The sequence below is a fragment of the Hibiscus syriacus genome, unplaced genomic scaffold (assembly GCF_006381635.1).
Source record: "Hibiscus syriacus cultivar Baekdansim isolate YM2019G1 unplaced genomic scaffold, ASM638163v2 tig00112888_pilon, whole genome shotgun sequence".
NCBI lineage: Eukaryota > Viridiplantae > Streptophyta > Magnoliopsida > Malvales > Malvaceae > Hibiscus > Hibiscus syriacus.
Window position 1 is genome coordinate 317,555 of NW_024063415.1, and position 11,372 is coordinate 328,926.

General features: G+C 29.9%; 1 protein-coding gene across 3 annotated transcripts; it reads left to right on the top strand.

The window, feature by feature from the left end:
- Nucleotides 1-4,089: 4,089 nt before the first annotated feature.
- Nucleotides 4,090-10,412, top strand: LOC120184401 (hydroxymethylglutaryl-CoA lyase, mitochondrial-like). 3 transcript variants are annotated; one of them, XM_039188882.1, is made up of 9 exons: nucleotides 4,090-4,214; nucleotides 5,770-5,961; nucleotides 6,928-7,135; nucleotides 7,347-7,526; nucleotides 8,108-8,188; nucleotides 8,273-8,436; nucleotides 8,951-9,087; nucleotides 9,667-9,782; nucleotides 9,944-10,412. In XM_039188882.1, exons 2-9 carry the CDS (start codon nucleotides 5,795-5,797, stop codon nucleotides 10,190-10,192), a joined length of 1,302 nt encoding a protein of 433 aa, XP_039044813.1. In that variant the 5' UTR covers nucleotides 4,090-4,214; nucleotides 5,770-5,794; the 3' UTR covers nucleotides 10,193-10,412. The 3 variants fall into 3 exon arrangements, with proteins under 3 accessions (XP_039044813.1, XP_039044811.1, XP_039044812.1); XM_039188880.1 differs by lacking the exon at nucleotides 4,090-4,214 and adding an exon at nucleotides 4,960-5,180; XM_039188881.1 differs by lacking the exon at nucleotides 4,090-4,214 and adding an exon at nucleotides 5,451-5,490.
- The last annotated feature ends 960 nt before the right edge of the window (nucleotides 10,413-11,372 follow it).

Here is an 11,372-nt window from a genome sequence, read left to right on the forward strand (position 1 = left end):
AAAAAATATTTTATTTTTCATTTTCTACAAGAATAAATACGATAATAACTCATGTTACTAAAATGAAACAAAAATTAAACTTTTAGTATAGTTTTGAAAAAATTAAAAGTTTAGGCACTAAAACGGATCAAAACTAATAATTTAGGTACTAAAGTGTAATTTACCCAAAAAATCAATTCAAACACTTAATTTACCCCTATACATTGTTTACAACATAAATAGCTAAAGATGTACATTATAATTTCTTCTTTGACTTCGTTTAACCACATAGAAAACTAAATTAAGTATCCACCATAAATTCCAGAACCAAACGAATTTAAAATTTATACCCTTCTTAAATCATTAATTGTATAAACTCAGACTTGTATTTCTACGCAAGTGTTATCTCTTTATTTTAAATAAAAAATATTTTATTTTTCATTTTCTACAAGAATAAATACGATAATAACTCATGTTACTAAAATGAAACAAAAATTAAACTTTTAGTATAGTTTTGAAAAAATTAAAAGTTTAGGCACTAAAACGGATCAAAACTAATAATTTAGGTACTAAAGTGTAATTTACCCAAAAAATCAATTCAATCACTTAATTTACCCCTATACATTGTTTACAACATAAATAGCTAAAGATGTACATTATAATTTCTTCTTTGACTTCGTTTAACCACATAGAAAACTAAATTAAGTATTCACCATAAATTCCAGAACCAAATGAATTTAAAATTTATACCCTTCTTAAATCATTAATTGTATAAACTCAGACTTGTATTTCTACGCAAGTGTTATCTCTTTATTTTAAATAAAAAATATTTTATTTTTCATTTTCTACAAGAATAAATACGATAATAACTCATGTTACTAAAATGAAACAAAAATTAAACTTTTAGTATAGTTTTGAAAAAATTAAAAGTTTAGGCACTAAAACGGATCAAAACTAATAATTTAGGTACTAAAGTGTAATTTACCCAAAAAAATCAATTCAATCACTTAATTTACCCCTATACATTGTTTACAACATAAATAGCTAAAGATGTACATTATAATTTCTTCTTTGACTTCGTTTAACCACATAGAAAACTAAATCAAGTATTCATCATAAATTCCAGAACCAAATGAATTTAAAATTTATACCCTTCTTAAATCATTAATTGTATAAACTCAGACTTGTATTTCTACGCAAGTGTTATCTCTTTATTTTAAATAAAAAATATTTTATTTTTCATTTTCTACAAGAATAAATACGATAATAACTCATGTTACTAAAATGAAACAAAAATTAAACTTTTAGTATAGTTTTGAAAAAATTAAAAGTTTAGGCACTAAAACGGATCAAAACTAATAATTTAGGTACTAAAGTGTAATTTACCCAAAAAATCAATTCAAACACTTAATTTACCCCTATACATTGTTTACAACATAAATAGCTAAAGATGTACATTATAATTTCTTCTTTGACTTCGTTTAACCACATAGAAAACTAAATTAAGTATCCACCATAAATTCCAGAACCAAACGAATTTAAAATTTATACCCTTCTTAAATCATTAATTGTATAAACTCAGACTTGTATTTCTACGCAAGTGTTATCTCTTTATTTTAAATAAAAAATATTTTATTTTTCATTTTCTACAAGAATAAATACGATAATAACTCATGTTACTAAAATGAAACAAAAATTAAACTTTTAGTATAGTTTTGAAAAAATTAAAAGTTTAGGCACTAAAACGGATCAAAACTAATAATTTAGGTACTAAAGTGTAATTTACCCAAAAAATCAATTCAAACACTTAATTTACCCCTATACATTGTTTACAACATAAATAGCTAAAGATGTACATTATAATTTCTTCTTTGACTTCGTTTAACCACATAGAAAACTAAATTAAGTATTCACCATAAATTCCAGAACCAAATGAATTTAAAATTTATACCCTTCTTAAATCATTAATTGTATAAACTCAGACTTGTATTTCTACGCAAGTGTTATCTCTTTATTTTAAATAAAAAATATTTTATTTTTCATTTTCTACAAGAATAAATACGATAATAACTCATGTTACTAAAATGAAACAAAAATTAAACTTTTAGTATAGTTTTGAAAAAATTAAAAGTTTAGGCACTAAAACGGATCAAAACTAATAATTTATGTACTAAAGTGTAATTTACCCAAAAAATCAATTCAATCACTTAATTTACCCCTATACATTGTTTACAACATAAATAGCTAAAGATGTACATTATAATTTCTTCTTTGACTTCGTTTAACCACATAGAAAACTAAATCAAGTATTCATCATAAATTCCAGAACCAAATGAATTTAAAATTTATACCCTTCTTAAATCATTAATTGTATAAACTCAGACTTGTATTTCTACGCAAGTGTTATCTCTTTATTTTAAATAAAACATATTTTATTTTTCATTTTCTACAAGAATAAATACGATAATAACTCATGTTACTAAAATGACCCTAATTTATTAATTATTTTATAACAAAAATAAAACGTTCACTTCTCATGGTATCACCAGGAGTGATATCTTTTAAAATCCAAATCAAACATATTTTACTTTTCAGTTTCTACGAAAATAAATACGATAATAACTCATGTTAGTAAAATGACCTTAATTTATTAATTATTTTATAATAAAATAAAAACTCCACTCCTCATGATATCATGTCAAGGGTTTTGGTATGAGTCGATAGTACGAATCGAAAACAAATTCAATTGAAAGAATACTAAAATATTATTATTTTTAAATAATACTAATTATTATTAAATAATTTTAAACAAAATAATTAAAAATTCCATATTCAATGATCAAATATTGCATTTAGGGATGGTAAAAAAACCCGAATCCGACGGGGAAAATTGAAAATCGAATTAAACGGGTCGGGTTTGTGAATGATAAACGGGGACGGGGACGGAGAAAAACTATTTATGCTAAACGGGGATGGGGACGGGTTTGATAATCCCCGTCTTGATTACCCGACTCGATACCCAGCCCGATAAATATAAAAATAATTATTTTATATATATATAATATTAATAAATTTAATTTAAATTAATATATATATATAATATTTATATATTTAATTTAAATATATATACTCGGCCCGATACCCGTTTAAATAACCGTTTATGCTAAACGAGGATACCCGTTTCCCTGCGGTTTTCTCCGATTACCCGATGGGGATCCCCATTTAAATCCTGTGATTTTTTAAACGGGGACGGATACAAGTTTTTTAAACGGAGACGGAGACGGAAGACCAATACCCGACTCGAACCCGACCCGTTGTCATCCCTAATTGCATTCAAGGAAGAGTATAAACTATATGTGACTTTACCACAAACATTAGTTAAATAAATTATATAAATATATTTTTATATAAAGTATTGTTCTCTTCGTCTTAATGAATTTATCTTTATTTAAAATGTTTTATTAAAAAAATAAATAAATAATAACATTTATATTTTTACCCTCTTATATGTCACACTTTTTCATATAATATATATATATATATATATATATATATATATATATAAAGATAAATCTGTTAAATTTATCAACTACTTTTAAAGATAATTTTATCATTTCTTTTATTTTATATAACTTAATGCATGATCATGTTTATATTTTAAATTTTTTGTGTTTAATCAACATAGCATAAAAATGAAGAGAATGAAACAAATTGGGTTGGAAGAGTTAAACCCTTAAGCCAGATCAAGAATTCGAATCATGACGTTTGTGACTGAAGTAAACTGGATTGAGAGGGTCGTCTTCGTCTTTACAGTATTCGATCTAGATAATTGATTAATTAATCGAATATCAGTTATTATTTCAAAACAAAATGTTGAGAGGGAAAGAATATGAAATAATTTAATATATATAAATAAATTAGAATAAATGTGTGAAACATACTTTAATATTTAATTAAAACGCCGACCAATTTGCAGTTGCAGTAAATTGAAAAGAAAAGAAATAATAAAAGAATAAATTTAAAAATTGTCCCACCAAATCAAAACAAGAAACGCATTGTGAAAAACCCCGTCCTGCCCGTTGTGTTACCTGCCCCTCTTCCTTCCTTCCTCCCTCTTTTATTTAACTCCCTTTCTTTTCGGAAAATAAATCAACGAAAACCCGCTAGATTCTTCTAACTCCCCCCAAATTCTAGGGTTTCTCTTTCCTGTATCCTCTGTTAGAAATCCTAATTCGGTAATTCTTTTCTTCTTTCTCTTGTTTCATGTTTATTTGATTTCTTCATGGATTTGTTTCTTTTTTTTGTCTGTTTGGTTCCCGCGAAATCTGTTAGCTTAACGAATGAGGAAAATTAACGAGGCTAAGAATCTTGTCTTTTTTGTTTTGGTTGGTAGTTTGATAGATTAGTTCGTTTTTCTTAGTTTATAGTTTTTTTATTGAATAAAAGATTACAGGAAAATGTATCAGTTTATGATTTTTAGAGTTTTGAATTCTGGTGGAGGATTTAATGTCTGGTTGTTCTGCTGTTTGGTTGCCTGGAAAATTTAAAGGAACGTGAACTGGTTAGAAGCCTCAATTCAAGTAGCAGAGATATCATTTTAAAGGACTACAAGAAAAGGATACAAAAATTTTTTGTGTTGCACCCGGTGCAAATAATAAGAGCATAGAACAGCTTACACTTGTTGTTTGCAAATGTGAAATATCCTAATTCTGAAAATTTTCTTGTTTCTAAGAGTAAATGCCGGCAGTTTTTTACTTTTTACTCTTTGGAATTAGACAAGTAATTCTTAAATTCATGGCTGGGGCCGTGAAGGCTCCAAGTGGTCAATTATCTAGATTAGAGCTTTTTTTGTTAGCTTGTTATTTTATAAAGTGTTTGATACACAATGTTAGTCATATTTCTTTGTCATATAATATGATCTCACTTGCCTTTATATCTGAATAAACCGAATACAATTTGATAAATGTTATTTAGTTCAGGAAAAAAGTTATTTAGTTCACATTTGGGGTCATTACCTGTCCGCTTTAAAGAGCTTATTTTTCCTTGAATTAGTCAGTTTGAAGGGCAGATTTGAAATAACTTGGATTATGAATATGATTCAGACTAAATATTTTTTTCCCTGTACTTTGAATGGTAGGATTTGTGTCAGCTACTTTGAAAATAGCAACAAATTCGATTGTAGTAGCGGTATTAAAAGAAAGGTGAGGTTGTAAAGAAATTGATGACGTCAACCTTTTTGTAGAAACTATGAAATAGATTAGAACAAAGTGGAGAATCAAAGTAAAGCGTGGTTTCTTGATTGAAACTGCCTCAATTGTTTTACCTATGGTCCTACACTATCATATTAAGGGTGCTCTCTCTCTCTATCTTTTCCAGCAAGTTGGATTCTTGTCTAACTATTCAACCTGGCCCCCTATTTCTTATTTCTTTTATTTAGGAAAAACTACCGCTACTATATTTATGCATTCTTAATGAATTTATTCTTTACATGTGGCTGGAAAAAGGGTTTAGGTAATTTCCTCTTCTTTCTCGATGATTTGAAATAAGGTTAGGGATACGTGGGAAGTGATTTGCATTTTCATATGATTTTTATTTGACTAACACTGTGATAAGTGTAATGTACATCTTGCATAAGTATTTGTGTAGAGTTATCTGCTGAAATATTTCGAAGAATTTCACATTTAGATGAATCAAATGGTCCTTATTGCCCTGCCATAGACCTTATCTTCTTGTGAGAAGGCCTTATTTAACTTTTATAGTTGACCTCTAATCATTCTGGTTATTTTTCAGTATCTCATTTTGGCTTTTGTTCACGATGTCGAGTTTGGAGGAGCCACTCGGTTTTGACAAGCTTCCTAGCATGAGTACTATTGATAGGATTCAGAGGTTCTCCGCTGGTGCTTGTCGACCCAGCGCTGATGAAACGGGCATGGGAAACTCGTGGATTGATGGGAGGAGTTGCAGAACATCTAATAGCTGCAAGTAAGCCAGATATTGTTATCTTTTGAACTGTTCCCCTAAGAACACCCATCTACTCCTTTTTGTTCCACAGAAGTTAACAGTAACATTTAAAACATTTTTGGGGCAATTTTTTGTAATTTTCTTGATATTTAACTGTTTTGATTTAAGTTGAAAGCAAAAATTGTTTTCTTTCTGGTGAAATTAGTTTTCTATTATTCATTACTAATATCAATGGTAATGCTCGCTGAAAAGATACTATAGTGATTTGTAGTGTATTGCAGTATCTGATGTTTACATCTTTGTTTATATTTCATAATTGATGATGGTACTTTATATTAGTCATAAGCAGATCTTCCCATCGAAGGCTAAATGGGTAAATTTAATAATAGAGTTTAAAAACTAAATAATGCTCTGGCAATTCTTCTATCAATAAAATAGATCAAGCTTTATTCTCATGCTAAAGCATTGCTCAAAACATTCTAGCTACTCAATCTCAACTTAATTTTCTTTCTGTGTTGCTTTGACTCTTAATTTTCCTTGATGTACCCATGTCTGAGACAAGGATATGAGGATATAACCTACAAAGATCCTCCGAATACATGAGAAAACTTACAAAAATTTCACTCCCTGATCACGCATAGGCCAAAATAAAATTGTAACTCTTGGGGATAATGTTTCTGTCGTCCATATTGGGTTACTGTTGATACTTGGAAAGTACTTAGATTATTTTTATTATTCCTTTGTTTAGTGAATCTATAAAAGATTGTAAGGGCATTAGCACTTTTTCAGTAAAATTTATTTTAGGATGTGAAAGGGAAAAAAGGCCAACGTTTAGTTTTTCCTTGAAATTTATCAAATGATCTATATGGTTAATTGTTGATGTTCCCTCTTTTCCTATTTCTTTTTGTACCATAATCTTTAAATGGTTAGTATTCTTTATGTATCAGTTATCAATTTATTGAAATTATTGAAAAATCTGTTTTCCAGTGAGGATCATGAAGAATATACAGGGGAGACATTCCCATGGAGAAGGCATGTGAGGGATGTGTCTGAAGGAGAAGCTTTTAACCAAAGGGCTAAAAGCTTAAGCAAGAATAGGGTGAAACTTGGACATGTTATTAAATCAAGGACACGGTCAGATCAGCAGTATAGCTCCAAGTGCAATGACAGAGCCATACGGGACATAACACACAAGGTAATAAATAACCTGAATAGAATAGTGTACAGTGTACTTTTTTTTTTGAAACTACTAGGATTTTATGTAATATTCATTTCCGGGATTTTTAAATGGTTAATAAGTTATCTCTGTATGTGATGAATGTGTTTTCTTTCTTGTGTTTCATTATTTAATATTTCTACAGCTCTTGACTTGCTTCATCTAAAATCTTTTTATTATTGTGAAACAGTTTTTCAAAGGTATGCCAAAGTTTGTGAAGATAGTGGAAGTTGGTCCGAGGGATGGATTACAGAATGAGAAGAATATTGTGCCTACGTCTGTGAAGGTTGAATTGATTCGGAGATTGGTGGCTTCAGGGTTGCCTGTTGTTGAAGCTACAAGTTTTGTATCTCCTAAATGGGTTCCTCAGGTATCATGATTTGCTTATTTTAGATTTAGATAGTACATTATTTTCTTTTCTTTTCTGTGGTTTTCATTCCATTTGATTTGATTAGATGATTATTTTTATGACCGATAGAGGATGCATATGATGTTCACAGCCTTGGAAATTGTCTGTTGTTTCAATTTGGATGCATTTTTTAGTTGGTTTTCAAATAAAGTCATTGAAAAATTGGAGTTGACCTTATAACCATGAGCAGTGAGGCAGTTGTTTTTGGGTTTAATTCCAGATTTTCCTTGGCTTCCTGAGAGCAACTAGTGATCTTTCTTCATCAAAATGTAGTTGTTATGGGTTGCCTTTGCAGTCAATACTATTATTAAGCGTAAATTATTTGGTTATTATTAGGAAATCAGCTTACTAGTATTTTATTAGAAGTATTTGGAGTTCTTATTTATGATTATTTTATATTATTAGAAGTCTTTCCTTATTAGGAGACTTGCTTTTTAATTACCTTGGTAACTCTTTTATTTGACCCAATGTAACCTCTATTTAAGATTCTCCATGATACATAAATAACCTACTATTGATTCATTCTTTACCTTTTTGTATAGTTAGCAGATGCAAAAGATGTAATGAAAGCAGTTTGCGACATAGAGGATGCCAGATTGCCCGTTCTAACTCCTAATTTGAAGGTTGATAATTTTCCATTGGAAGACATATCATCCTCATAGTGATGTCATATAAATTTTCCTAATCTGCCGTGCATATTCTTCTAGGGTTTTGAAGCTGCTGTTGCAGCAGGTGCAAAAGAAGTAGCAGTCTTTGTATCTGCTTCAGAGTCTTTTTCCAAGTCAAACATTAATTGTTGCATTGAAGAAAGCCTAGTACGTTACCGTGCTGTTTGCCTTGCTGCTAAGGAGCATTCAATTCCAGTGCGTGGGTATGTCTTGTTCTCAGTTTAGTTGAAACTCGAGTGATGATATACACATTTACTTGTGCTTATTGTTATCAAATAACTTGAATTCTGGAACAAAATGCCAAATGCTTTGGCACAAATACTTTGGAAAATTCTTGAGTTGCATATGTGATGTCTGCTGTAATGAATCATTAAAAATATAAATCGCAAAATTTGAGTCTTCAAACCTTTATTTCTTTGCTCGTCTTTTCTTATCCATTTCTAGTTGTTTTTAGAAGAATTCTTGATAAATTAGCTCAGCATGTTTGGCTAGTATAGAAGTTGTCTGACTAGATTTTTGAATTATAGTTTGTTAATAGATGCTTGGAATTTGTTTTGTAATCAATTATATTTTACTTTCTTTTCTGCCATTCTAGTTCTGAAAATGTTGCTCAATGACACATCAAATGCAATATAACTCTAGTTGGAGTATTTTGTTTGTGCTTTGTTCATTTTGGCTGGTACAATGTCCAAATTACATGTTGCTAAAATTTTACAGGTATGTTTCATGTGTGGTGGGATGTCCAGTCGAAGGAGTAATTCCTCCGTCCAAAGTGGCCTTCGTGGCAAAGGAACTTTACGATATGGGTTGTTTCGAAATTTCCCTTGGTGATACAATTGGAGTTGGTACCCCTGGTAATCCTCTAGAATCTAGATTGTCACCTTATAGAAACAGAAGTATGTGGTTGAGTAGGCAGCAATCACCTTTGCTAATGTTTTCCATTTTTTATTTTGTTTTCCTCATTTGAAATTTTAGAATTATGCATTACCTTTGCTCATGTGGCGGTAAAAAGAAAAAAAAGAAGAAATAGAATATTGCAAATGATTGTCTCGTATTATTTTTCAACTACTCTTTCATATGCTGAACAAGTTTGTATATGCACGCATTTATATTTGCTTAGACATCCACATTGACATGTACGCATGCATAAATCCATGTATAAAACATGCATGCTGCCTACGTGCATCCATCCATCCATGTAAGCAATATCTTCCCATACATGCATGCTTTGTCGATTTTGTTTTAAGATTTCAATTTAAAGAAAAAGAAAATGTAGAAAACAAATAGGAGTTACTGTTTCAATATGGGATTATCATCACCTTGAAGAATCATAGGTTATTTGTGCAAGAAGGATGTAAAATTATCTGAAAATCTCGTTCATGTGAGTCAAACATTGGTTCTGAGGAGTTCTTTGCCATTTCTATTTGGCACAGGTACTGTGGTTCCGATGCTTGAAGCTGTAATGGCAGTCGTTCCCTCTGAAAAGCTTGCTGTTCATTTCCATGACACTTATGGACAATCTCTTTCAAATATTTTAATCTCTCTCCAAGTAAGCCTTCAAAAAACACAGTTCGTTTGCAATATTAACACAGTTCAAAAACCAGTGATGGAAGCATTACCAGCTACCTTCCTTTATCATTTATCTTATGGACTGTTAGGTTTATTACAAGGTGAGACTGAAACATGGCATTTGTTATGTTGTATCAACAGATGGGGATTAGTACCGTGGATTCCTCGGTAGCGGGATTGGGTGGCTGCCCGTATGCAAAGGGAGCTTCAGGGAATGTTGCTACCGAAGACTTGGTGTATATGCTTAACGGCCTTGGCGTGAGAACCAACGTGGATCTGACGAAGCTCAGGTTGGCCGGTGATTTCATCAATGAACATCTGGGTCGTCAATCTGGCTCGAAGACCGCAGTTGCACTGTGCCGGGCAACCACTGATGCTTCCAAGATGTAATAATATACATACAGTTATAATTATAATTCTAGGGGGTGTTCCTTAAAATGTATAATGTACAATTGGTGTACGAAATAAAAGAACAAACTCGGCTGTATACGTAGCAGTAGTCTTTATTTTTGCAAGGGGAGATGTATTAAGAGTGTGAGGAAAAGCTCCACTATTGTAAGGCATTGGAACTTCTGCATTTTTCCTTGAATAAAAGATTCATTAAAGTTTAGTGAGTAAGTCCAAAAAGATAGGCATAGAAAACGTGAAAGGAGAATGAAATCACTTATTCACAAAAGTAAATAATTTCAAATCATTATTTCATTCTTATAGTCAGGGATATTGCATATAATCCTACATATACAACGAATAATAACTTCTTTTATCATTGAGATCACTGTATATATTTTTAAGATTAAATTAAATTTTCACTTTTTATTTGAATTTATGAGAGCTATAATGATAAAATTATATTATATTCACTTCAATTTTTTATTTTATTAAATAATGGATGAAAAATATTATTTTCCTTATTTTTTTATTGGGCAAACTCTACCATTGACCTCTCAATTATTTAGTCTTTTTACCACCGATCTTTCAATTTTGTCAAGTAGACACCTGACTATTTAATTATATTCAATCAAACCACTAGCCGTTAACATATAACATACATGGTGATGTGTCAGTTAAAACATTTGGTATAATTACACATCTAGTTATACTCACATATAATATTAATTTGGTCCTAATTTTAATAAATTAAAATAAATTTAATAATGAAAGATTGATATTTTAAGAATTTGAAAGATTTTATGACCGATCCCAATCGAAAGAAAAAGGAATAATAATATTTAAAATATGAACAATTCAATAAATCTTTTGGAAAAAAAATCAACAACAAAATTAATGATGAAAGAAGTGATAACTCTTAATTTCAATTTTGAAAAATTTAATTTTTTCTTTTTGAAAAAAAATATTAACTTATTATGTTAATTTTTTTAACGACAGTTAAAAACAATGATGATGACCACAATAAAAATAAATCAAAATATTAGTGATTATATTATAAGTTTTAGCCATGTCTCTAAAATGCAAACATCTTACGAGTTTTGGGACTCTTTATGTTGTTTGACCAACATAAAAGGTAAAATTATGTCAATATTTCTCTTTGTTTTCGGTCTGATCGATTTTA